Source organism: Pelodiscus sinensis, chromosome 1 (assembly GCF_052426305.1).
Source record: "Pelodiscus sinensis isolate ZL-2025 chromosome 1, ASM5242630v1, whole genome shotgun sequence".
In the NCBI taxonomy this organism is placed as follows: Eukaryota; Metazoa; Chordata; order Testudines; family Trionychidae; genus Pelodiscus; species Pelodiscus sinensis.
In genome coordinates this window covers 120,682,627-120,710,507 of record NC_143052.1, presented here as the reverse complement: position 1 = coordinate 120,710,507, position 27,881 = coordinate 120,682,627, and the positions used below count along the sequence as shown (strand labels likewise).

The 27,881-nt window shown below is 42.3% G+C and overlaps 1 protein-coding gene across 2 annotated transcripts in view; it reads left to right on the top strand.

The window, feature by feature from the left end:
- Window positions 1-27,881, top strand: part of LMNTD1 (lamin tail domain containing 1) — a 267,606-nt gene that overhangs the window by 216,939 nt on the left and 22,786 nt on the right. The window contains exons 7-14 of one of the 2 annotated variants that reach the window (XM_089769804.1): window positions 1,186-1,412; window positions 4,356-4,548; window positions 6,535-6,721; window positions 7,935-8,054; window positions 12,100-12,317; window positions 13,709-13,881; window positions 18,241-18,332; window positions 22,722-22,961. In XM_089769804.1, the coding sequence (XP_089625930.1) occupies window positions 1,186-1,412; window positions 4,356-4,548; window positions 6,535-6,721; window positions 7,935-8,054; window positions 12,100-12,317; window positions 13,709-13,881; window positions 18,241-18,332; window positions 22,722-22,742 (1,231 nt within the window). In that variant the 3' untranslated portion in view covers window positions 22,743-22,961. Of the gene's footprint in view, window positions 1-1,185; window positions 1,413-4,355; window positions 4,549-6,534; window positions 6,722-7,934; window positions 8,055-12,099; window positions 12,318-13,708; window positions 13,882-18,240; window positions 18,333-22,721; window positions 22,962-27,881 lie in introns of those variants that run through there. The other variant, XM_075898606.2, reaches the window with a different exon arrangement.

Sequence of the window (27,881 nt, the reverse complement as noted above, 5' to 3'; positions counted from 1 at the left end):
AACAAAGGAAGTCTTTTCATTGGCTAAGATTATCCAAAAAGAGGAGTGGAGCCAAATTTACTGCGCTTCCCTGAAGGACTTGGACCAAAATCCATGCATTCACAAAAGGGGGGGAGATCAGACTAGAGGGATTGGGACGAGGAGCTATTGTTTCCATGGATTCATAATTCTTTTGTGCTTTTAAAAGTTGTGTGTGTGTGCGTGTGTGTTTAAGAAATTCCTTTGCTGAGCCTATTTCCTTGCTTTATTGTCATGAGGTCTCTGAAAGTGTTAACTAGAAAGTGGAGCTCCCATAGTCATTCTGGAGGGCAGTGTATCTATGGTACCTCTACACTTCAATAAAACACCCATGTAGCATGGCCACAGCTGACTTAGATCAGCTGACTTGGACTTTCAGAGGTGACCATTGCAGGGTACATGTTTGGGCTCACACTGGTATCCAAGAGTCTCAGAACATGGGCTCCAGCCCAAGCTTGTCTCTACATTACAATTTTTTCCCCCTCATCCCAAACCCTGCAAAGCCAAGTCAATTGACCTGGGGTCTGAGACTCATTGCCATGTTTTTATTGAAATGCAGAGCTATCCTAAGTGACTTGGGACCCAGAAAGGCTGTGGCTTTGGTTCTAGAGTCTAAGAGGGACCGCAAGGTACTGCTGTCCAAGAAAGGTGTCAGACACACAATCTGAATCTGACAGTATGCCTGAGAAATCCAGAGCTAGGAATACTGGCCAGTCACTATCCAGACCCCATGGGTTTTAGTGGGATTTAGTGGTTAGATCCCATTACAATGTATCAGTATTCATCTGGGGGGAGGGGGGCTCTGTCAGGTTGTAACAGCAGACTTAGCCCCAAGGGGTATTACATGTGTCAGGTGTGTGACCATATTGCCCTGGGTGGGAAGGTTGTGCTTTGTGGATGTTTTGGATAGCTTGTGCAAAATGTAAGAGGCTAATGAAAGTCAAGAAATAACTGTAACAATAATCGGCTAGTAGTAATCAGATCAAAAGGGGGAAGGGTTGGACGTTATTCTGTTGGTTGATATTGAGGGTTCTGGTACCTAGCCCAGATTCTGCCCTCATTTACGTCCCACCAGCCCTGTGTATACACTATATACAGAGGCCTTGAGTATTAAAAGTGTTAATGGTCCTTTTGTAAATGAATGTAATTTCATTGTTTTTAATACAGTACGGAAGTAACACATTTCCATCTGGTCCCGGAACTGTTATACTTGGACCACTCCCCTGATACTTCAGGTTCCAAGAAAAATGATTCACCCCAACCTGCAGCTAATGAATTCTCCCCACAGTCATTTCAGCTTGCTTCTGCGGCTACTTTGACAAGTGGAATCACAACAGCACCCAGACTCGCCAAATCCGCTGGAGCAAATAAGACTACACAAAAGAGAGTTTTAGGTAAGCCTTCAAAAACTCTTCTACAACTCATATCTAGGACAGAAGATTGCAGGGTTGCGTATTCTCAATATTTAAACTGTGCCCCATGATGATTTTTTACTACGGTTGGAGTGATTTCCCTCCAAGCATTGCAGCTATTAGAACTTTCAAACTAAGCAATCTTTTTCCTTGCCTCTAGGTGGGATTAATCAGATGGGGTTTTTTATTACATTGGTGGCTAAGGGCATCTTAAAATTATGGAGAGAATTACTATTTTATTTGAGCTGGATCCGTTCAATGTCAAAGCAAGCCAAACATACATATTTTGAGTCCGTCTGATAAACCAAAATGAAATGTGTAGATTCAGGACTGTTCAAAAGTTTCAGTGAAAATGCAACATCAACATTTACAGAATTCATTATTCAGTGAAAATTTTCAGTATTTTAGCTTCCACAGTGCCTCCTGGGAATTGTGTTTCAGGTGCCCAATGTTGCCACTGTCCTCTATGGCTCAGGGTCCCCAGCCAGACTACATTTCCCATAATGCATGGTGATGGTAGAACTTCCATGATGCCTGGTGACATTTCAGCAACAGGGGAGATAGCAGTGCATCAAGGGAGATGTAGTCCAACTAGGCTGCCTAGCCATAGGAAAACATGGGGGCATGAGGCACAACTGCCTTGGGTGGCAGCCTAGTAATGTCAAACTGAGCTGAAATGAAATAGTTTGATTCAGTGTGATAAGCCAAAATATTTTGATTTGGATTGGCCTGGTTTGGAATTTCCCAATAAAAAACAAAACAAAACAAAATAATTTTTCAGCAATATCAAAACTTTTATGCAAAAAAATTTTGATGAAAAATGCTGGACCAGTCCTAGTTATAACTCCTTGCCTGTTCTGTACTGACCACCACTACTCAAATACCAATTCCAGATTCTCCCAATTCTTCCAGATTTGTGTATTTGCAAGCTGCATGCTTTTTTATATAAACTGCAACATTTTACATAGGGTCAAATTGTGTGCTGCCCTTGAGAGAAGTACATAACAGTGGGCCCAGGTAAGCTCATTCTTGTCACCACAAGGGAAGTGAGAGTGGGAAGAAGGGCCCAGGACCATGGCCCAACCACGCCACCACACTAGCCTACATGATGGAGCCAGTATGCTGTGGAGAGCAGACTACGTCAGCCTAATGGCTAATGCAAATGTGCAGGACACAGTATAGGGGAAGACTGTCTGCCTATGGGGCAGCGTCCCTCAACCTCCTCATCGAGAGTGCAAATCTGCATCTTCCCCTACTTTGGGCTTGTGGCTAGGTACCTTACTTTAGGCTATGAATCCTATTGAATTTCAGTGGGATTTGGGTGCCTAACTCCCTTAATCCCCTTTTAAAACCCCAATCTTATCCCCCTCTACATTTAGTGGTATGGAAGAAGCCAGCACCAATGTGTGCCAAGAAACAAATGGACTTATTAACACATCACTAAAAGTCAGCTTCAACAGTGTGCCCATTCTGCTGCCACTCTGAATATTTGATCTAACAGAGCCTCTGGCAAGCACAGAACAACAAGAGCCCAATGACGCATCTAACTTCCTGATTATTGAGCTCATTGGCCTTTGCCCTATTTCTTCTCCAACCAATCCCTAAACACAAGTCCTCTGTGCCACCTCGTTAGACTCATCCTCTGCAAAATTAACACTCAGTTAAGCTGCACATCTGCCATGGCTTTCTGTTTAGGCCACTGTGCCATAGCTTTTACCCTCTTTATTGATCACATGTTATTACATTTGGCTGCATGCAACTAATTCTCCACTTGCCAAGATGAGGAGACCTCGTTTCATTGTCCAACAATTGGAATTGCTGGTTTATCTGAACACTTACCAAAGGGAGTCTCAAGGCAGGCTACTACAAACAAGACATTGAAATAGGGGCCTGCTGTGTGTCACTGCTTTGGTATGATGCACTATCAGATGGAAAAAATAGAAACTCAAAACATCTTGTGTTTACAACCAGAAAATCCCACTGGATAAAGCAAATCAACATGCCTGACTGAAGCCAGCATTCCTAATACAATGAAGAGGCTAATTTGTGCAACAGTATTACTCTCTCAATCAAGAAGGATTTGAGTTTTAGTCATCTAAGGGACAGCTCCCATGAATACAGAGCATGTCCTGTCAGGTAATAGAAATCTTTAACACCCACAGAAATCAATGAGAGTTGTGGCTGCTCTACACCTGATAGGAGCTACATAGAAATAGTCCACCTGAGCGAGCGCCCCCAAACCATCTCTTTGGGATCCAGAATTGGGAGAGGTCTGAAAAGCAACACCAAGTCACAAGAACTGACAAGAACCGAGGGAAGCTGGTTTTGGTGAGGCTTCAATGGCAGAGCAGGGGATGAAGAAAGGGTCCACTGGCAGTATTCACTTCTCCCTGTCCCAGGTCCTAAAACCTCAGTGTGGCTGAGGGAGCACACGTGGTGCATGGACACACCTTTTTGGAGTCTTTTGCCAGAAAAAAGAAACATCCAAAGAGGGGAAGAGGGTATTATCACATTTATCCTGTAAGTGGTAGAGAGACTCAAAATGTTCAGTACCAACTCGCAGCTGATGCTATTCCTTATAGTGGCACTGAAATTGCAGCATGACATTTATATTGCCAGTGGCATAATTTGTTGAGTTTTAGCTACCCAAGGTAATTCCACCAAGGGAATAAATCAACATGTCACTAACAAAATATTCACTTTGCCAGCTGTGTCCCAGTTTATAGCATGGGTTTAAAGCTTCCTCAGAGAGGCTCACTGAGCACCGTTTTACATTAACAACTCTGGGGGGAGGGAGAAGAAGGAAATGAGGTTATGTAAATTTTATAACGAAAAAAGACAAAAAAATTGGCTTCTTTTTTATTTTGTTGTTTTGTAACTTCTATCTTCCTCCCATCCCCCTCCTCTTTCTTGCTTGTTCAACAGCTCAGGGCAGTGCCAATATTGAGTCACCAAAGTGGTCCCTCAGCCTTGACCCAAATACATTAGGGCAAGGTCAGGACTATTTCATCTCTTTGTTTACTGACTCAGAGAAGAATGCCCAACACCCTGGACCCTGGGAGAGACTGAGAACACCTTCAGCCACTAAAGACTACAACTCTTCTGCATCCAGAAACAGGTGCATTGTTAAGCCATCAGATTTCTAACAACTTCATTTGTTTTAGCAGTGGGACTCTGCAATTGTGTTTTTAGGGGGAGCGTCCCTTCAGCATACTTTGAAGGGCAGAGAATGCTGTGCCTTTATGGTTCTCTACAATGTCTCCATTACATGAGACTTAACCAGCACTTGGCCCAGGTAGTCTCTGCAAGACATAGGAAAATGTCAAAAGGTTTAAAGGAACAGAAAGTAGTCCTTAGTAACTTAGGGTATGTCTACACTGCCACCCTAGTTCGAACTAGGGAGGCTAATGTAGGCATTCCAAGTTGCAAATAAAGCCCGGGATTTAAATATCCCAGGCTTCATTTGCATCTTGCCAGGCGCCGCCATTTTTAAATCCCCGTTAGTGCGGACTCCGTGCCCGCGGCTACACGCGGCACGGAGTAGGTTGTTCGAATTAGGCTCTCTAATTCGAACTACCATTACTCCTCGTGGAGGAATAACGGTAGTTAGAATTAAGAGCTTTAATTCGAACTACCTAGTCCGCGCCGCGTGTAGCTCGAACTACGGGCATTTAAAAATGGTGCCTGCCTGGTAACATGCAAATGAAGCACGGGATATTTAGATCCCGGGCTTCATTTGCAAGTTCGGATGCCTACATTAGACACCCTAGTTCGAACTAGGGTGGCAGTGTAGACATGCCTCTATATTCCTATCAATTTGATAGGAAGTCCAGTTCAAATAGGAGGCATCTTCCCTGGGCCTCGATTGGTGGCATATCGAAACTCCTGATGGTCTCACTTCCCCTGCTTAAGTCAGGAGGAACAGAAACTCTGTACAAATCATCTGTACAACTGGGCTTCACTCTGCTTTGGACTACTCAGTGAGTGCTACCAGCTTGTGTGCAGGCCCGGCCAAAGGGTTTGCAGGGCCCAAAGCAGGATGCTGGGAATGGGGCCCTAGGGCTGGCCAGTGGATTGTGAATACTCAGCAGGCTGGGGCCCCAAAAGTGCAGGGCCCTGAAAGTGCAGGGCCCAAGGTATTCTCTGCAAGACATAGGTTTAAAGAAACAGAAAGTAGTCCTTAGCACCTTAGAGTCTTCTGGGATTCATTTGCCTGTTCCCGGGTGGGTGCCATTTTTAAATGCCCGTAGTTGGAACTACCTGCCCGCGGCTACACACGGCACGGACTAGGTAGTTTGAATTAAAACTCCTAATTCGAACTACCTTTAAACCTCCTTGCAGGAGGAATAACGGTAGTTAGAATTAAGAGCTTTAATTCGAACTACCTAGTCCATGCCGCGTGTAGCTCGAACTACGGGCATTTAAAAATGGTGCCCGCCTGGGAACATGCAAATGAAGCCCGGGATATTTAGATCCCGGGCTTCATTTGCAAGTTCGGATGCCTACATTAGCCACCCTAGTTCAAACTAGGGTGGCAGTGTAGACATGCCCCTATATTCCTATCAATTTGATATTCCCATCAAATAAAATTACACTGTAATGCACAATCGTAATGCCAATCTGTTGATTTATAATTGTATTATAGAACATACGCTGAATAGACATGAAATGGGGTGTATGTACATTTAAATATTTCTGTATAGCTGCATTTCAAAACTCTCAAAGGAATTTAGCCACACAACTCCAATGAATTGTAATGGCCACCTCATGTGGTCAGCCTTAAAATGTTAACTTACATGCATTTAGAAAATACACAAATAGCAAACTGTGATGATGATTACATTTTTAAAAGCGCAAGTTAACTTCTGATGTAATGTGGGCCAAAAAATACATGATACAAATATTGTGTGTTGACATATGTAAAACACACACAAACAGTTTTTCAGATGAAAGGGGCTATTTAAAGTGCAGATTATTACTTATGTAAATGGTCTGCATAGAGTATGTTTATTATGCAAGCATTGGGCCAAGTTGTTATCATTAAAGGCATATGTATTTTGTTTGTGGAATGCCTTTAAACCCTTGATTCTACTTTTATTTTTAGTGCTACTGGCAATTTAAGAATTGCTGAAGTTCATTCAGGTGGTTATTTTGTGAAGATCCTTAACTGTTCCCCTGATAAAGAGGAGAGTATTGGGGAGTATATACTCCAGCAAAATATCAATGGCCATCCAGTAGCTGTATTTAGATTTCCACCAAGGATCAGAATGAAAGCCAATTCTGCTGTAACTGTGAGTACAGAAGAGGAATATGCCGAATGAACCCAGAGGGGATAGCTTAGAATTTACCTTTTGTAAATGAGCTACTCTTCATCTACTGGTCAAAATTTCAAACCTAAATGCTTGACGTCAGGCTCAGAAATCCATCTTTTTAGATGCCTGAGAAGCCCCAAATCCCACTGAATTCTACAGGAGCTACTAGAACTCAGCACCTTTGAAAATCAAGGCACTTTTTTTACTTGTGTGCCTTAATGAACCCAACTTTCTAAATTCTGCAGACACTTTGAAGATTTTGACCTGATAACATGAAGAATGTTCCCCATATCTCATTGTCCCATCTAAGCATTGCTTCTGTACCATCTCTCCATGCTGCAGCATCGTGTTCAGTACAAAGGGATGTTCTGAAATGAAACCCTGGATCTGTAGGCCAGTCCTTTAGAAATGCTGCTTGCAAAAGTAAGTTAGGATCAATTTACACAGGAAAAATGTTTTCGTCTTGGTTCCTGATGCTGCTTCAACTGTGATTGAGGCCACAAATCCTGGGGTAATTGCATCCAGTTTGTAGAGCATGATGTTATTAGTGTCTCCTCTATAAATCTAAGGAGGAAAAAAAATACTGTTGCTCAACTGGATTTACCTATTCCTGCACTGGGAGGCTCCAGAAACAAACATGGACGGAGATTCTAAAGCCTATGTTGCAGACTTTTTAAAATACCCAGCATAAATGAGAAAAACCACCTATTGTTAATCTGACCCTCAGCAACGTTGGCTAGCCTCCTCCAAACTAAGGTTTACAGGCTCTTTTGAAAAAGCACCCCATTTTCAAAAGAACCATGTTTAGACTGCGGTTTCAATTTCGAAATAGAGCTTTTTCAAAAGAGTGCCATTACGTGATTATGCAAATGAAGCACGGGAAATTCAAATCCTGACTTCATTTGCACTTTTGAAGTGCTTCATTTTCATCCCTCTACCGACAGAGGGATGTAGTCTTGACGTAGCCTAAGATTAGTTCCTGAAAATATACCCTCATATTTATCTCTGTTAATCCACTAGAGCAGTTCTTGATGTTAATAAGAATAACCAAGCCATTGAGACAGTCCGTATAGCTTTGATTTCATGGATAAAAGCATTGAGAGAGAAAGCTCCTGCTTTTTACTGAGTCTACACACTTCGTAAACACCCAAGGATCATCTTCTCTGTATCTGATCACTTTGAATTATTGCAGGTATGGACAGCAGATGCTAAAGTGCTTCCTAAGCCTCCATCAGATTTCCTTTGGAAGGAGCAAGATAGATGTAATACAGGCCCGGAGTGCACTACCATTCTTTGTGAACCTAATGGTCAAGTGAGTGTTCTAATTCTTATTAACTGTCTGATGTGTACTTAATAGAATTGCTAAATTCCTCTACTTGTCCTTCTTAAAATGATGGCTGACTATAAGGATAACTGTAAAGCGTAGCAGTGGCATGCAGAGTTTTGGCAAATAAATAACCCAGGAAGGGGCCCACAAGCAGGTGTATTGGTCCGTGGAGTCTTGAAGCTTAACAAACCAAATGCTCCAGGTGCACTGAATATGTGGCATTGAATACTTACGCTTTGTAAGTGGGGCTGGAAAAAGGCTTTCCCCTAGTGCTAGATCCTGTTGACAGTAATGGGTCTCTTCATGTGCTTAAAGGTAAATGTGCTTATGTGCTAGCTTGAACACTTCACATTATCAAGCACACGGGCCCTTACTAAGCAAATCATGTGGTAAATCCTAGCTATGAACTTTGCTTGAGTTTAAAAGTTAACTACTTGCCATCAAGGAATAAAGAAGGGGACTAGAGACTGACAGCGTTGCAGTACAAAGGTCTATTATTCATGGAATGGGTACAGCATGCTTGGACATTCTGTACCTTGGGGAAGCATCCTGTAACCCTCATTTCCCCCATGTATATAGGATTGTGAACTTGCATATGAAGCATGCTATGTAAGGTATCAGGGAAAGGTTATGATCTGGTGAAAGTCACTATTCTATGTAAATATATATTCATTAGTGCATATGAAGTTGTGTAATAGTGTTGTCAGTTAAACATGCAATAAGGTGGGGAATCCGTCTGATACTAGCTCCCCAGAGACAACAGCAAAGAAATTAACCACTACCTGGGTGGGTGTCAAATAACCATCAGTAGCCATTGTCCTACAAGAGAAATATAATTCAGTGACTTGTCTGCATAAGGCCACACTAGGGGGATTGCTCAGCACCGACTGCGGACTCAGCAATGCCCACCAGACGTGCCTGGACTTGTTTTCTCCCAGTGTATGAACTAAGGCTATAAAACAGAACACAGGGGGTCTATGCTTCACTTTTCTCCTGCCCCCACCTATACTGCAAGCAGCCAGGACAGACTCAAAAGACCAAAGACTACAACAGAGGAGACTGGCCCAGGTTTCCAGAACAAAACGTGTCTATTTAATGTAAGTTAAGGGTGAAATCTACGTACTTTGACCTGCTCTGTTTTTGTCTGTTTGCTGTGTGTGTGGCACGAGTGCCCCTCAGTGCCTTTTCTACCGTCCATGGCAGTGCTCTCCTCACTGAAAAAAGCTTAAAAAATCAGTTGATCATAGGTTTCTAGTGTTTGAATAGTGTTCTCTGTTAAAAAAAACCAAAAAACCCCAACACCTTACTCCCTGGTTTTTCCTTCTTTTCCTTGCTCTAAGTTCTTTGTCCCAATCTAACAGTATGCCAGGTTCTCCTGGGTTTAAAAAAATGCGACTCCTGCAGAGACTTAGTGCCCGCTTCAGATAGGCACGCCTCATGTATAAAGTGCCTAAGCGAAGGCCTTGTCGAGCAGAAGTGGCCACCACATTGCCAGAGTATGACCACCAGGGCTAGGAAAGACCCGGAGATGAGACTTAAAAATCTACTCTGGTAGAATTCTCTCCAACTACCAGGAGCATAGACAAAGGGTACGTCTAGACTACATGGCTCTGTCGCCAGAGGCATGTAGATTAAGCTACCAGACATAGTAAAATGAAGTGGCGATTTAAATAATCGCCGCTTCATTTAAATTTACATGGTTGCCACGCTGAGCCGACAAACAGCTGATTAGCTTTGTTTGTCGGCTCAGCGCGATAGTCTGGACGCGCGGGTGTCGACATCAAAGGTATTTGTCGACCACCCAGGTATGCCTCCTGGGATGAGGTTTACCTGGGTGGTCGACAAATACCTTTGATGTCACCACCCACACGTCCAGACTATCGCGCTGAGCCGACAAACAGCTGATCAGCTGTTTGTCAGCTCAGGCGGCAGCCATATAAATTCAAATGAAGCGGCGATTATTTAAATCGCCGCTTCATTTTACTATGTCTGGTAGCCTAATCTACATGCCTCTGGCGACAGAGGCATGTAGTCTAGACGTACCCAATGGCTCCCTCGGAACCTGCAGCTCTGAGAAAAAGGGCCAGTTCATCTGCTGTACGGGACTCTTGTAAATTCTGAGCCTCCCAAGCACAGTCCTTACTGGTTACGCCGTCAACATTGTGTGCTGCACACTCTCCGGTGCTGTCAACCTTTAGCAAAGCACAAAAACGGAAGATGGCACCAATGAAAGGCTCTGAAACCTAAGAGAAAGGGCACCGCCCCGGCACTGGTAACATCAGCACTCACAAAGGGGCACACGCCGCCCCCACTTCATACACAACAACAAGTTTCAGGATGGTGATCTTGGGAACCATTATTCTGACACTGGATGAGAGGAACTGGTTCTCATCCCTCGACCTCCAAGACTTGTATTTTCATATAAGAATACATCCTTCCCACAGGAGGTTCCTCTGGTTCATGGTGGGCAAAGAACATTACCCATACAGTATCCTCCCCTTGGGCTAATGACAGCACGACACATGTTTTCCAAGAAATTGACCATAGTCACGGCCTTCCTCAGAAAGCAGGGTGTTATCATATTCCCATACCTTGATGATTGCTTAATCTAGGAGTCTTCACAACAACACACAATAATCATGACACGTTACCTAAGACATTTGATCTCACCTGGGTCTTCTAATAAATGATATTACATACCCTCGATACAAGAAGGGTCATTTACATAGGTTGGACTAAGCCTGTCAGAAAATCTAGTAGACTTTTTATAGTTATATCTGGTCCCGGCAAGGGAATAGCCATCTCCGCACAAAGCATATCCAGGTAGATATCAACTTGCATACATTCCCGCTACAGACTCTGAAACAAAGAGCCACTGCAGGCTGTCACTGCACATTCCACCAGAGTGTGGAATTGACTGCCTTGCTAAACAACGTCCCACTGGCTGACTTCTCCATGGCAGCTACCTGGTCTTCCTCACATATTTTTGCTCAACATTATGCTTTACAGCAAGGATCACTACCTACCTACCTACCACTTCCATGGTGATGCCGGCCTTTCTTCTTTCAGTAAATGACTCCAAAGACCCACCTCCACAGCTGTGGGTACTGCTTTTTAGTTACCTGAGTAGAGCACCCAAAAGGACACCACTCGAAGGAGAAGAAGTTACTTTGTGCAGTAATGATGGTTCTTCAAGATGTGTGCCCTTGTGGGTACTCCATGACCTTCCCTTCCTCCCCTCTACTTTGGAGTCTGTTATAGGATTTCTGGTAGAAAAGGAATGAAGGGAAAACCACGCCGTGTGCTCAGCTAACAGATGAAAACAGCGCAAGATGGCTGCTGCACATGTGTGGAACAGGAAGGCACTGCTAGGCTAAAAATCTCTGATCACTGGCACAAGGATGTACTGACATCTGAGTGGTGCACCCAGAAGGGCACCCATCTTTAAGAACCATCATTACTGCACAAAGTGAATAACTTCATTTTCTTTGCTGTGTAGCCCTCCTCTAAAAATAATCCAGTGGCAATGATTTTTTTGGCCATTTCCAGCCTGAAAAGAAACCATAACAAGTGTCCTGTGTCACTTTTTTATATATATATATATATATATATATATATATATATATATACTTGATACCAACGGGTTTTGATTCAATTTTGTATATTGTTTTCCCCTCACTTTTTCCTTAGTTTGGCCAAACTTGCCATTGCTTTGGTAATATCAAAATGTCTAATGTAAGTCAAGCTGTTGAATTGAGCAAGCTGTTACATTATGAAGTCACCCAATAATTTTAAGAACTGAACATGGCTTTTCAAAGAGTAAATGCAGTGACAGTCATTTGATGCTTCACCATTATTTTCTGGGTCACACCTTGGAATTATAGTCAGCTCAGATATATCTTAGAACCTTTACCTCCCATACCCGCTTGCCACTTCCTTCTCCCACATACACCACCATTCCTTATGTAACAAACAATAAACTTAATGGTTAAATGAAGTAATTAAATGAATAGTGTTTTTTTTTCTTCAGGCTGTTGCTTGGTACACACCTATTCACTGGAACAGAAAGCCAGGTTGGGAAGAGCAAAAAGATGATGCAAACCTTAACAGCAACAGAAAGCCAACTATACCAGCAAAAGTGCAGAGAGACAGATGGGTAAAGGAACCAGAGTCTTTGATAATTAATACTGTACAGGAAGGGGCTGTCCAAGGTCAAACAGAGGAAAGAGGATCAGTTTTCATTAAAAGGTAGCCATCCCTCTGTTAAGTGTACTCCATCATTATGATATGGCACTATTCCTGGCAGGATGTGGAAGCAGGGCAAAGAAAGTTGTCACCAGGATTCGATAAAAATGAGTGGGATAAAATAAGAACTGACCAGAACCTTCATACAAAATTCAAACAAGACTGTGTTAGGTTCCAACTAGAAAGCAATACTTTCAGCAACGAAATAACGGACATTTTGTAAGAGAGCCTCATTATATGTTAGTCACTAATCCCTGGTCTACACTAAGGGACAAGGTTGAATTAAGATACGCAACTTCAGCTACATTAATTGCGTAGCTGAAGTTGAATTCCCTTACTCAAATTTTGGTGCTGTCCACACTGTGGGAAGTCGAAGGGAGCATATTCTCCCTTTGACTTCCCTTACACCTCATAGAATCAGGACTACTGGCATCGATCAGAGCTTCTTTCTGAGTTTGAATTAGCATCTCTTCACTTATAATTCAAACCCTGGAAGATTGACTGGGGCTCCTTCAATCGTATGTGTAGTGTAGACATGCCCTAACTGAGCACCCAAAAGTGTGCCACACAACATCCAGACAGAAAAGATGCAATTCCTGCCCCAAAGAGCTTATAGTCTAAAGGTTGTGGTGGTCATAGAATTGTTCACACTAATAATTGTTCGCACTAGTTTGTGAAAATGTGGGTCTAAGATTCATAGTCTCCTGTGTCGGCCCAAGGCACCTTAATCTGAGCCTTAGGGTATTATGAAGGGGGAAAACAGCTTGGGCAATTTTTGTCTATGTCACCAGAGATTTAGTTATCGGATCCTTGCAGCATGCTCACTGAAGAATGGAATACGTGTAATACCTTTGAAATAGCATGAAATTCAAAGGAAAAGGGATAAATGTGTCCTACTGCACAAGTCCCAGTGGCAATTTTCTGTGGCTTATACTTTAGCCAAACCTTGTCAGATTTTAATTAGTACAGTAAAAGGCCCCTCTCTACCACAAGGATTATTCATTTGCCAAATTTCAACCTTCTGTTCCAAATCATGGCGAAAGCTGTTCATAAGACAGTTCAAAAAATTTTAACATTGGCCAAGCTGCCTAATGTTCACTAACCGTGTTCTTGGGAATAGTTGAACAGATCATGTTTAAATTTCCAAAGAAATTCAACTTCAAGCAGAGAATAGGCAAGGAAATTTTTTCATCCGAAAGGGCTTTAAGTTGGGCAAAATTATAAGCAACTGTAAATAAAGGATTATAACAAAGTGTTACACAGCCTTAATATAGATACTGCGACTGCTCCACCATCTATAATACAACTTATGTACAATATATGTATCCTATGTATCTGCATCAATAGATACATACAATATACACAATAAAACCATTTGTATGTCTGTTTTACAGAGAAAAAAAGATCCCAGCAACCCTGTTTCCTATTCAAAATTCTTGGTGCCGAAGTCCAGCCTCTCCCACACACCCTCACTTTTCTCTGCTCAGACCATTAACCATGGGCAACGATGGCAGCAGTCTATGCAGACAGTCCAGGTGTCAGTCAGCAAAACCTGACCCTCCACCAGGTGAGTAGGAGAGTAGTCACCGTAGAAGGTTCAACGTGCAAGCTAATGTTTTCACAATGCAGAGATGTATTGAAATTTGCACAAAGAAAAAATCACTAGTTCTTCATTAGTAATGCATACATGTTATCACTCATATCACACCCTTCCGGCATGTACAGGGTTTAAAAATAAGTGTTACATGAGGTGGTTGTTGTGTATGAGTTCTGTGCTGTGCAGATTGATTCTTTTTAGAAAATAAATCATATTATCAAGAGTCAGTGCGAGAGAAAGATGCTTGTCTTGACTAGGAATTGCTCATTAAGTATTGGTGAAAATCCTGTGTTTAACGCTGGTACTTCAAACCCATGAAACTGTGGACAAACTGGAAAGAATTCAGAGAAGCATGTCAAAGTAAGTAAGAGTATGAAGAGATTGATTTACAGGGAAAGATTAAGAAGAAGCTGTCACAGTGCTAGTCCGCGTCTATTGAAGCAGTCAATTATTTCAAAATAACAGGTGGCTTATTCCGATGTCCCAGTAACCCTTGTTCCACGAGGGTTAAGGGGAATTTTGAAATAGCGAATTATTTCAAAATTTGGCACTATATAGACAAAGCCAAATTATGAAATAAGCTATTTTGAGATAAGGGTGCTGTGTAGACGCACCCCACTGACTTTTGGACTCACAGTGGGACTGCTTATAGACGTTCTAGTTAAAATGAGAAAGTAGCGGCTGCAGAATCATACTCACACCTTTGATTGTCAGGATGCTGATATGTGGCAGACAGGGCTGTGTGATAAAATGTGCCCTTATAAATGAGATTTATATAAATACACTGTTGTGCTTTTGGAATAAACTGTACTAGAGGCACATATATAATGACAGTGTGTAGGTTAAACAAGCGATTATGGCAACCATGTGAGGAAAAGAAATGCAACTGTTTTCTCAAACAGAATAATTGACTATACCAGATCAAATATTCCTCTTGCCATCAAGTCATGACCTACAGCACCCTTATTTTTCCAAAATGCTATCACTCAATGTGACTGACAGCCATTCTGCACCTTAACTTGTGTTTCGAAAGCCTGCCTTCTCTGTCATCTCTACTTCTTTGAAGACAGACTTCCAACCTCCAGAACCTTAAAGTGTCTCTTCAAATGAAACGGTCCCACCTCTTTCAAACCAATCACCTCAGAATTCAAACACAAAATCTCACTGTGGTGCTAAGGAAGACAGAGGCCCATAAATCTGGCAGCATACTATAAAAAAGTGCAATTTCATTTACTAGGCACCAAAGAGGCTGTTTTGCAAATGCAATAGAATCCAGATTTTATAAATTCCACTATCTCAACTTTGCTATCTAATGACTTGCCAGTGTGTCCACCTGCCTGCTAGGAAATTGCAAGTCTGTCCATTTTTTAAAAATATCCAGTCTCTTTATTACTTATTGCTTATAAGGGGCTTAAACCATTTGTATTTGCATATCCTTGGTGTAACAGTAAAAGCAGGGCCCTTTGATCTTGTTTCAGGATAGAGGAAAACCTTGGAAAAAATTAAAAAGGAGTAATTCTGAACATTAAGTGAGATAAGAAGTTTAAAAATACAGAAATTAAGAACATTAAGAAAAAATTCAGAGACTTTAGCAATGTTCTTTCTAATCTTTTCTATCCATGTACATATTTCTTCCATCCATGTGCAGAATACATTTTTATGTGCACCAAGTAGAAATAAAAAGCTACCTGTGGATGCTCTGCTAATCAGCTTGGTGACACTTGACTCTCTCCTGAGTGGCCGCACAAGCACACAGCTTACAGGGAACTTTGGGCTAGATCTTCAGGTGATGTAAATCATCACAGCTCTGTTCTGGACTTATGATTCCCTCCCAGGATCAAAGAACGCAAAATTATGATTAAATGATGCTGTGAATGATTCAAAGATTTATCTTTGCTTTTGAGGAGGAAGAGAAGAAGGGAGCTGCTCTGTCAGGACCCCTGTTCAAAGAGAAACCATCCAGCTTCTGTTTTGCCTGAAGCTGAATACTCAAAAACCAAACCCCACTTCACCTCTAGCATTTATAATAGAGCTAAATATAAAAAAAATGTGTTTTTATTTATAATGGGGGATCACACTCATAGGCTTGCTGTGTGAAAGGGGCTGCCAGCACAAAAGTTTGAGAACCCTTTTCCTGGCCCTGGATCAACAGCTCTGTCCTTGGGTGATCAAGGTCACATGCAGATTCCTGGGATCAATAGGGTTTGTGGCACCTATTCTGAAGGGGACACATTCCTTGTTAGCCCTTTTCTCCCACTGGGAGGTTCTCTTCCAGAAAGTTCTAGAAATAGGTGAGTAAAAAATGGCCTATTCTATGCAAAAGGGCAATAGGAGGGGCCTACAATACATCTCAAATCATATTATGCAAGTGTCCCATCCAGCTTTTCTTTATAAAAACAATTTGTATTATGCAAATAAACTCCTGGCCAATGTTTAACTATTGTAACAGATGAAATAACGCATCACTTCCTATCGTCAATATATCGCTACAGTTCTCTGCCCAGGAAAATATTAGTGGTCCTTTATTACTCTGTTAAGTCCGTTTTAAACAAGCCACTGGTGCAATTCACAATAGTCTTGTAACAGGGGCCTTCTGGCTCTTGCCTCTGTCCCTGTCCACAAAGTACTCAGATATTTACAAGTGGATGTCTACGACCTGTGTAATATATAAAACTCATGTAACAAGCAAGGAAGATTGATCAATCAATTAGTCAGTCAATCAGTCTCTCCTTGCTCCCTGCTTCCTCACTTTCCATTTCCTTCCTCTGCCTATTTTGGGGTTCTGCCTAATGGCTTAATTGGGCTTTCTGCCCTATCCCACCCACAAATTAGACACAGCTTTGTTTAGTCAGCTGCAGTCTGCTTTGCTTGATTGGTGCTACTATGAACAGAATACTAACTTAGCCTTTCTTACCTAACACTCTGTCTCAGACCTCCATCCCATACAAACTTAATATTTATCTCACTGCTACTCTCATTAAGTATTAGAAGCAGGAACACAAAGAGACCAAAAAGCTAAGGTGAAAATGTCTTTTTTTTTTTTTTTTTTTGAGAATCCAATATAATCTTCTTTACAACCTTCAGCTATTGTGTGTCATGGGTGTCTTAACTTAGCTATTTGGTTCTGTTCATGGAAAGGTGTAGCCAATTGTTTGTCTATTTCACAGTTCATTCTTTAAAATTATCATGAGATAAAATATCTGAACTTAGCTAAATGTATTGTCTAAAGACAAAACAGTAAGGAGACATAGCTTCCTTTGGGGAAGCAAATGCTTGCAGCATGTTCATCTAGCACAGGTATTCTTCAAAGATATGCATTTCAGCTAGTAATATTTATAGGATGATTTTACAATTACAAAACTCTTTAGGTATCACTTAAATTAAACCCACTGGTTCAGACCAGACTTTAGCTTGCCGTTCTGTGCCTTCCTCATCTTTGTTTTGGATGCTAGCATCCAGGTCCATGAAGATATCTCCCTGGCTTGTCCTGGGGCAGAACATTAATGTATTTTGTTTTTGACAAATTTCCTGTTTTCTAATGCCAAAGCTGACTTCAGATTTGCAAAGGGCTATGGGATATTTGACATGGAACAACAGAGTTGCGGGCAGAGCATAATAAATTCAGTTAACGTAATTTTCTAACAAGTGGCATAATATGTATATGTATATTATATTAATATAATGTATGTAATACCTTTTAATGTGGTGCATTATGCCTAACATATATGTATTGGCTAACAGTTCACTCTGTGTTCCACGTTTGGATCTTGGCAAACAGACTCAGCTGCTGAGAGTCCAGAATGATAGTGGAAGTTCTCACTATGTGTGGGTGAATGGATTCAGATAAACACTTTCTCCCCACGCTCCCAAATTTTTGCAAACACATTGAAATTAGCCTCTTTTGAGTTAAAAAAAAATCAGTAAATTTTCTCATAATTATTCCTTTTCTCCCACATCTTTACTTTTGGTTTCTGACCCGAACCAGAAGTAAATTACAAAATACCATAGGTGAAACCTTGACACTAATGTCAGAACTCCCATGAGATCAGGATTTGGACAAATGAAAAACGCTGTTCTCACAAGATCTTCAATTCAATTTTGCAAACATAAAAGGGCACAATAGTTTAGATAAGTGCCAACTACTTGATGTTCACCAACTTCTTGGGAAATTGAATTATTTGCTTCTCAGTCAGAACCAGAAGGTCTAACGACAATGGATTTATATTTATTTTTTTCCCATAAAATAAGAGGAAAATGTTGAATTTATTACATCCAATATTTTTCCTTGTAAAATCAGTATATGGAAATCATTTTTGTTCTCATCAACAGGTACGCTGTATGCAGGAACCAGGCGAGTCAGAAACTCAGCCACTTGCAGTTTTAATGGAAAAAGTAGCAGACGGCTGACCCGGTCAGCAGGGGTGAGTAGAGATTAAGACAAATTCCATTTTCAATAAGGCAAGAACAGTGAGGTATGGATAAAGGAAAGGAAATGAAAACCTTAATTTTATGGAAAATTCTTTTTATTATTTGTGTTTTAAGAGAGAGGCCTATGCCAGAACCAGTCACTTAAGACTCAGATCTGGCTCTGAATCAAAATAGTGCAATCTGATCACAGCTATATAATGAGACTATTACACACCCTACTGTGTCTGCAGGAAGTTTGTATTCAAAGCTTGAGAGTTTGGGTCTGAGTCTCATTTACAACGAGACCCTTTACACTGCTCTGATAGGGTAAAGAGGCCTTAAAGTGGGCATACATTTTCACTGATTTTAAGACCTCTTTACATTTACATTAGCCTATAGAAAGAGACAGAATCAGACCCATCACAGGACTCAAAATTTGTTCATTCTCAAACTGGGAGGATGTTAGGCTCCCAAACCAAACTTCCTGGCTTGATTTCATCTCTCGTTTTTTTTTGTTTTTTTTCTAAAGATCAGTTCCATGACTTTTTGTAATATGGAATACTTTTTCTTAATTAATAGTAATATAAATGCAGGAGATAGCTAGGAAAATGCTAAACATTGCTTCAGCATCAGATCCACATTTCTTAAGACCTGAGTCAAAGCTCACTGAAGTCTATGGGATTAGGCTGTTAATGAATACTGAGAGAGAGTGCATGGGTATGACAGAACTGTTGCCGGCACAGAGTGCCCGAGGGAGGCAACAGCTGGGTTCGGTGCCCGGTGTGCGCGCTCCAATAAACACACCGGTGTGGAGAAGCAAAAAAAGTTTATTTGAACGCTCAAATAGGTGCCAGGAGACTAGACATCTCAGATCAAGCACACCAACGTAAGCAGTTTTCCCTTCTTATATACCCAGGTTGTTTACTTGCAGGAAAATAGTGAACTGTAGCAAGATTCCCACACTGGGACATGTTGCCAGCCCTATTCTCCTCCTCCCCTCTACAGAGACGCATCTGAATTCTTTTTCTATACCACTGATAGTAACTAGGCAACCTCAAGGTCTGTCTTGCCATTCCCAGCTATTAGCGAGCCAGAGAAAAGTTATGCCTGGGAGGGGCGGGGGGAGAAAGGGGCGGAAGGGGGGGTGCTTTTAGGGTGCTTGGGCCTAGAGCGGAGGCGCTTCATCAATTCTTTTGATCTTCCACTCCTCCAAGTTACCTAGGATCATGCCCAGTGACCCCAACCGACCTATAATATATATATATTATTATAGCTATGAATGCTTTGCAAAGTGCTGTTTGTATTTATGGGGCTGAGAGAATGTTTATTACCAACAGCCAGCCTATGTCCACTAGAGTGAAATACAAAAGAAGTCCTGTAGGAATTTTTTAAAATGTGTATGTGCTCGCTTGTTAATTAACTGTTAACACTGAACAGAGTTCTTCCACCAGGAATAGGCCTGTGCGAATAACCGTCTCAGTGTCTCAGTTTTCCCTTCTGTAAAGTGGTGGCAATAAACTGTACCTCAAAAGGGTATTGTGATGCTTGATTGATTAGTGTTTGTAAAAGCACTTTCATATCCTCAGATGAAAGTCACTTTAGACGTGCAAAGCATTAGCATTAGTGACATTCAATAAAATGCTCTTTTGAATATGAATTGTGCTCTTGCCAAGAAACTATTTAAATTAAAAGGAGCTGATCATCCAGAAAGACTGTTTCCCAGTGGCGTAGCGAGGGTGTTATGCGCCCGGAGAGGCAAAGGCAAAACTGCACTAAATTGTGCAGCGGGGGCGGCAGTGGCTCCCGAGCCAGGGGTGCTGGGACCCCCAGGCAGGCCTTTGAAGTGTTTGCTCCCACCGCCCGGCCCTGCTTCAGTGGCTTGTCTGCAGGGAGCAAGTGGCCTGGCAGCTAAATTGGCGCTCCCCCTCAGTGTGGCGCCCGGGGGCAACTGCCCTTCCCCCCGGCATCTCCTCACTATGCCACTCCTATTTCCAGACATCTGTATCTCTAATTTCCAGGTTTTTGAAGTAACAATAAGGGTTAAGCTGACTAATTCAATGTTAGTGTCACCGTTAAATATAATCCTGTGTGATGTTTTAGAAATGCAGGAGGCTAGTCATTTGCAGCCAGAGATGAGACCTGATTCTTATTTACACTAAAAATCCAGTAAGCTTCCAGATCCTTCACTGCAGTTAAACCAGGCTTTTGCCCTGTTTCCTTTCCCATCCACACACATAATAGCCTCTTATGTTTGATAGCACTTTCAACTACAGTAGCCAGGTGTATAGGCCAAAGCCAGAGTGAGGCTTTCATTTGGGCTGGTAACCTACCGACTTTGCAGTGAGGAGTCCAGCTAAAGCTCATAATCCATCAGTGTCTTCCCAGAGGGATGGCAAGTTCTCTCACACTTCACTAGGAAAGAAGCATAGAGCAGTTTAACTTACAGTAGCACCAAAAGCCATAGGAAATGAAATGTACTGTACACAGAAGTCATAGTGACTCCCATGTGCAATTGCCCCACAATCATTGAGAACCCTGTAACTTGAAAACAATAAGTAGTCCTGTAGCGCCTTAGGCTGTGTCCAGACTCAGGGTTTTTTTCGGGAAAAGTAGCCTTTTCCCGAAAAAACTTCCCCTGCGTCCAGACTCAAGCCGCGTTCTTTCGAAATAATTTCGAAAGAACGTGGCTTTTCTTTCGATGGCGGTAAACCTCAATTTACAAGGAAGAACGCCTTCTTTCGAAAGTTCCTCTTTCGAAAGAAGGCGTTCTTCAATGTAAATAGGGCTTCCTCGAAAGAGAGCATCCAGACTCGCTGGGTGCTCTCTTTCGAAAAAGCGGATTGCTCTTTCGAAAGATCCGCCTGCAGTCTAGACGCGATCTTTCGAAAGAGGCTCTTTCGAAAGAAGCCTGCAGTCTAGACATAGCCCTAGAGATTAACCAAAATATATAGAATCTTGAGCTTTCATGGGAAAAACCCTCTTCATCAGATGAACTAAAGTGGAGATAACAGAAACCAAGATATATCTATAACAGCAGAAGTACCTATCAATTGTAGGACCCATGTAAAGGAGGCTAATTAAGTAGACTGGCTGTGTCCTATACGTAGCTTTTGATGTGGAAATCCACATCCAGCCTGATTAATTGGCTTCATTGACACAGGTCCTACAATTGACAGACAAAGAAGTACCTGTCATACATATCTCTTGTTTTCTGTTATTTCCACTCTAGTTTCATTTGATGAAGTGGGTTTTGCCCATGGAAGCTCATGATTCTATATATTTTGGTTAGCCTCTAAGGTGTCACAGGACTACTCGTATTCAGAGTTATAGACTAACCTGGCTACCCCCTCTAGGATTTGATACAGTGTCTTTGCAATGTGGGGGGCTCACACCTGTGCTAAGCTAACTTGGGTGCCACTGATAACGTGTGGTAACTGCAATAGAAACATAAATAAAAATGAGACTCACACTGTTCCATCTCTGTTTGCATGGTACAATGGTGATATTGTCAGCTAGCTAGGAAATTCTGAGAGACACCAAAGAATCTGCACTTCCAGCACAGCCTTCAATGGAGGCCCAAAATTCAAAACGTCTAGGAAGTTGGTCCTGTATAATGGGCTTTTCTACCCAGGGAAATTTACCAGTATTCTGGTCAATGCTATTGCTTTAGTTATACCAGAGAAACTCCCCACATGAAGTCTTCTATTGTGGATGAGTGCCTTTTTCTGCTTGAAGCTTATATCAGTGCAAAAGTAACATAAGATAAATTGGGAAAAGGCACTCTTATTCTTGGCTAAAACTGTGCAGCTGAGACGTTATGCTGGTATAACTTTATCCATGTACAGATAACAGCTGATAAATTGTGCTGATAAATCTCCCTGCCGAGGCAAGCCCTCAAAGTCCTTTAGGGAGGCTTTCAAAGTGTATGTTCTTTCGTGCATATTCAGTTTTGAAAACTGCTACCAGTGCAGGCTATGCGGTCCAAGTGATTCAATAATGCCATACAGAGCCTTTTACCTTTTGATAACCAGTTCAAAGCCAGGGCAGACTGACAGTAAGTGACTATGTGATGACTGTATTGAAATGAACTGATAGTCTGCTTCCAGTGGGCAGTTTTCTGTGATACTGCAAACTAGCCTACTTTGTTTGTCCTCTAATAGAGAGACTAAGGACAACATGGGATGGGCTGTCAATTGCTATGCCCATTGGCCTCTAAAAAAGGCTGGTCAAGGGCAAGGTAGAGTCTCATGACTGGGATGGAGTGGGGAAGCTTGCACTGGCACCAGCTTTTAACAGCCAGAAAAAAATGCTGAGGTCAGGGTCCCATCTTCCTGCCTAATTCTGGCCAGTTCACAAAGAATTGTTCATAGGTTACATTGTGTTACAATTTTACTTTTTTATAGGAGGAGGAAGTGCAAATCTAATGGAACAATGGGATGTCCCAGGGTGTGGCATCCCGTCATCAGCAGTTAAGAGAAAGAGAGAGGCAGCAACCTGTAAGGAACCTTGTTGATTTTGAAAAGGATTAGATCATTAGGAGGGACCTCAGACTATCTTCTTCTCCAGGCAGGAGCAGAGCCAATAGTCTGGTTCCGGTGTTTTCTCATGAAAAAAGGTGATAATCCAAAGCAAAAAGAGGGAAACGTCTGCTCATTCTTTAGTTTAGCGCTTACTGAAGAACCTAGGAAATGCCGATTTCATTCCCCTTCACCCTTTGCCACTAGTACTTTTGCAGCAGTTTCTGCTGTTCCTGGGACAAATTCTGCAACAGCACACTGTGTCAGGTAATCCTGCCTCCTGTGATCAAGGGCGTTGGTGTCTGAAGACACTTTCTCATGAAAAATATATACAGGCAGTCCCCGGGTTACATACAAGATAGGGACTGTAGGTTTGTTCTTAAGTTGAATCTGTATGTAAGTCGGAACTGGCGTCAGCTGCTGCTGAAACTGATCAGTTTCAACCGCAGCTGAATCTGGATGCCAGGGTCTGAGCAAGAGCTCAGTATTAACAAAGTATTAATTAAAAGTACTAACTCTTTTTACCTATTCTTAAATGGCTTGGAAAATACCAGTGTGGAGAATTAATGGAAAATATGGTACTGGATGTTTTAAGGTGTGCATGTGCCACAAGATGAGGTTAATTTAGAGCCTCTCTAGCACAAAACACTAGTGTCTAAATCTAGTATCCTGTCATATACATCAGGACATGCGCCATCCCAACTGTTCTGGCACTGAGCACTAATTTTGCAGAGATTGCAGCCATCCACAAAATAAAGGGCAGGCTCCAGACAGCAGAAGCACAATACTGACCCCATGCTGGAGTAATTGCACAGTCCGAATGATGACAATAGGAAGCCACCTTGCACAATACAAGGATGACGAAGAGCCGCGCCCTTTCTTATGGTCTTCCTCTCTGTCCATCAAAACAAAAAAGGCTGCAAATCACATCAGTCTCTCTGCATGCGACATTCAGGAGAGATTGAAACACAATGGAATTCCCTATAAACCTGAGCTTTTATACAATTATTCCTTCAATTGCTAGGTTTATATTAGTGTGCATGATCCCGAAGAGGCAGCACACATCCATGTGTCACTGCACATTTTCTTTGGGCTCAATCTAAAAACAAGGCAAACTCAAATCTCATTTGTGTCACAGTCTCTAGGAAGATAGTAGACATGTACTAGGATTTAGGAAGACAACATTTATCCTTGTGAATCTCTCAATACTATAAAAGCCCATTTTGTCTGTTACTTGTTTGAAAGAAACTGCATTACCACAAACTGTGAATAGGTAAAAAGTGTTGTACTCTTCCTGTGCTTTTTTATTAGAGTCAAGGGAAACTTTCATAAAAAAAAAAAAAAGAAAAGAGGCAACATTTGTCACGTCACATATTCCACATGAGGCCCATTTTTGAGTCCGGGCTCTATTGCAAAGTAAAATTTTCATTAGCTTTAATGGGACTTGTGCCTGATTACTAGTTAAGTAAAGAATCAAGGATTGTAGTTTGAACAGATGCATCCTGTCGTGAGAATTCTAGCATAACATTGTGTGGAACAAAATAACGTAAGGCATTATTATGGGACTGGCTATACATGTTTTTGTTTAAATAATTAATCCAGAATATTTCTTTCAGATATAACTAGTATGAATTGAAATAGCAATATTTCTGATTTATGACCTTTCTCCTGCTAACGTTAGAAAAAAGTTAAAAGAGTATTAAGGTTGCAAAGTCAAATACTCAGTTAGGAAGTGCCAGAATTAGGGCAGCCTTCATTCAGTCCCCTTGTGTGTATATCCCTCTGGCTTCTCATCCACAGCCAGTCTCCTTGCCTACCCAGCGCTACTCTCCACAGCATAGGCTCCTTCTCCTAATCTTCTTGCCTAGCCAGTCCCAATCTCCCCTAGGGCCTTTGTCCTAGGCTCAGGCTGCCAATAGGTGGGGGGCAAAAGGGGCAATTGCCCCAAGGCCTGGTGATACAAAAGGGTCTGGCACGCCCCGCTGCGAGCTGCTACTGTGGCAGTGGCTGGAGCCCCAAGCCCTTTTAATCACTGCTGGAGCGCCACATGCCACACTCTGGGCATCACTGAGGACTATCTGTGGGAGGCACGGTGCCCTCTGGGCAGTACTAAGGGCTGCCTACCCGCAGCCCCACCCCTTCCAAGGCATGGAACAGAATCTCCCACCCCTACTTTGCCCAGAGGCCTGGTGAGGTTGTAGGCACCGCTGCCCAGAGCCATGCCAGGTCAATGTCAGTTCTCATTGGATGTTTGTCTGAGCTCCGTCTCCTCCTCTCATTGATTTTTCCATCACAGTTTCCCCTCTGGCTTATAGTCGCAGTTTCCTCCTGTCTTCTGACCCAGCCAGTCCTAGTCTTTCTGCCAAAGCTCCCAGAGCCAGCCTCCCTCTTTGGGCTCTCTGTAGTTTCCTCCATTCCCATAGCTTTTTGCTCCAGATTCCTTGCCTTCCTGGTTCCAGTCTCCACTGTGAGTGTTTGTCTGTTTAATGAGGGTGGAGAAATACTCTGAATAACCCTCACTCTGATCTCCATCCAACAGTGACCTGCAAAATTCATGCCTGAAAGAATTCTTAATGTGGTCGGCATGGCCCCTGCAAGAGGGAGTTGCTATTTGGAACCCACAAACAAGAAGTAGGCTACTTTTCCTGTTGCTGATAGAATTGAAGATACGAAATTTGTGTTTATCAGCTCTTTATCTACTGCCTTTTCCATCTCACTTCAGTCAATGTAACTTAGAATATGCTGGCATTTGTCATGGGATTTCTACATCACAGAGGACTGTGGATTTCAACAGGATGTAACTATTCCCAGTTCCATAGGTGCCGACTCCATGGGTACTCCAGGGCTGGAGCACCCACAGAAAAAAAATTAGCAAGTGCTTAGCCAGCTCCCCTGTCTCCCCGCAATGACTCCCATCTGCGAGCAGCCTTGCTGATCAATTTCTCCCTCTCTCTCCCATCCACTATGATTAGCTGTTTCCCGACATGCAGGAAATTCTGGAAGGAAGGGGGTGAAGCAAGGATGCAGTGCATTAAGGGGAAGGGGCAAGGCAGGGGTTAGAGCTTGCAGGAAGTGGACAGGTGGGGGTAGAGTCACCCCTGGGGCATAGAAGAAACTAGTACCTGTGTCCAATCTTCTGCAGTTTCATGTGTTGCTAACATATACTGAATTGAAACCTGTCAAACAGCTGAAGGGTAAATGTATCCTGGGAACATTTGGAAAGATCTTGCTTCTATCCATATTGGCTTTGAAATTAGTTTTAGCAAATATGTGCAGGAACAGTATATGTGATCATGCTGGAAATAACATACTTTTTTTAGAAGGCATGCCACTGAAGAGTAACAGCACTGCTGGCACATAATCATATAGAGATGATTATGCTAGCTAATGATTAAATAAATTGCAAACAGCTGTTTCTTTAACCTGTGTCATTGCAAGAGCAGGGATTTGAGACACACATAAGATAGACACTTCACATAACAGGAAGTCTAAGGGCACGCTAGACATTCGCTGTATATATTTATATATTTATACCAAGTACCGCTAACAGAGATGATAGAATTTTTATTGATGCCATATTACTTCCTACTCCTTAATTTTTGTAGCTTGCATTTAATTTTTTATTTTATTGTTTACAAACTCTGAGTTTTACAATTTCAACACATTTAATATACTGAAGAACCTAAACAGCCATAGTGGGATAGACCAATGGTCCATCTAGCCCAGTATCCTGTCTTCCCATAGTGACCAGTGCAAGATGATCAGAGGGAATGAACACAACAGGGCGATTTTCAAGTGATCCATCTCCTGTCATCCTCTTCCACTTCTGGAAATTGTAGGTTTAGTGACACCCTGAGAATGGTGTTTTATTCCTGACCAGTGGTACTAGCGGTTGATGGACCAATTCTCCATGATTTTATCTAATTCTTTTTTGAACCCCCTTTTGGACATCACAGCATCCTCTGGCAAAAAGTTCCATAGGATGACTATGTGTTGTGTGTATTTGTTTGTTTCAAATCTATTGACTATTAATATAATTGGGTGACCCCTGGTCCTTGTGTTTTTGTGAAAGGGCAAATAATGCTTTTTTATCCACTTTCTCTACATCATTCATGATTTTATAGACCTCTATCAGATTCCCCCTTAGTCGTTTCTTTTCTAAAATGAACAGCCCCAATCTTTTCAATCTATTTTCATATGGAAATTGTTCCATACATCTAATTATTTTGCTGACCGTCTCAGTATCTGAACCTTTTGGTCTATCTGTCTGCCTGTTCATCTGTGAGTCTGTTTGTTGAAAAACTCCTCCTAAGTGGTAAGAGCTAGGGGTACGTCTACACTACAACGTTAATTCGAACTAACTTAGTTCGAATTAATTAATTCGAACTAAGCTAATTCGAACTCACGGATCCAGACTAAAAAACTAGTTCGAATTAGCGTTTTGCTAATTCGAACTAGCATGTCCACATTAAGTGGACCCTGAACCAGGCTTAAGGATGGCCGGAAGCAGTGCCGGCAGGGCATCAGAGGAGGACTTAGAGCGTGGAGCTGCTGTCTCAGGCTAGCCGAAGACTGTGCTTAAAGGGTCCCGACCCCCACCCCGGACAGACAGTTCTCAGGGGTGTCCCGCTTGCAAAGCAGTCCTGGCTTGGATTGCCCGGAGTACCCACACTGGGCACATCACAGCACTCGGCCATCAGACCGGCTGCACTTGCCGCAGGCTGCCATCTGGGGAGAGGGGGTAATTGGGGGGCTGCAGGAGAGCTTCCACCCCCAGAAGCCCGCAGAGCCAGCCCAGTCCTCCCCATCGGGGGCGCGTACCCCATTCCTCCCTCACCTCCTTCCACTTACCCTTCCCTAGCCCCTCTTCTTGATGTACAAAATAAAGGACAATTGTGTTCAAAAATGGAATCTGTCTTTATTGAACAAAACTGGGGGAGACTGGGAAAAGGAGGTGGGAGAGGGGAAGAGAGAGGCTGGGAGAGGGGAGGGCAACTAAAATGATCAGGGGTTGGGAACAGATCCCATATGAAGAGAGGCTAAAGA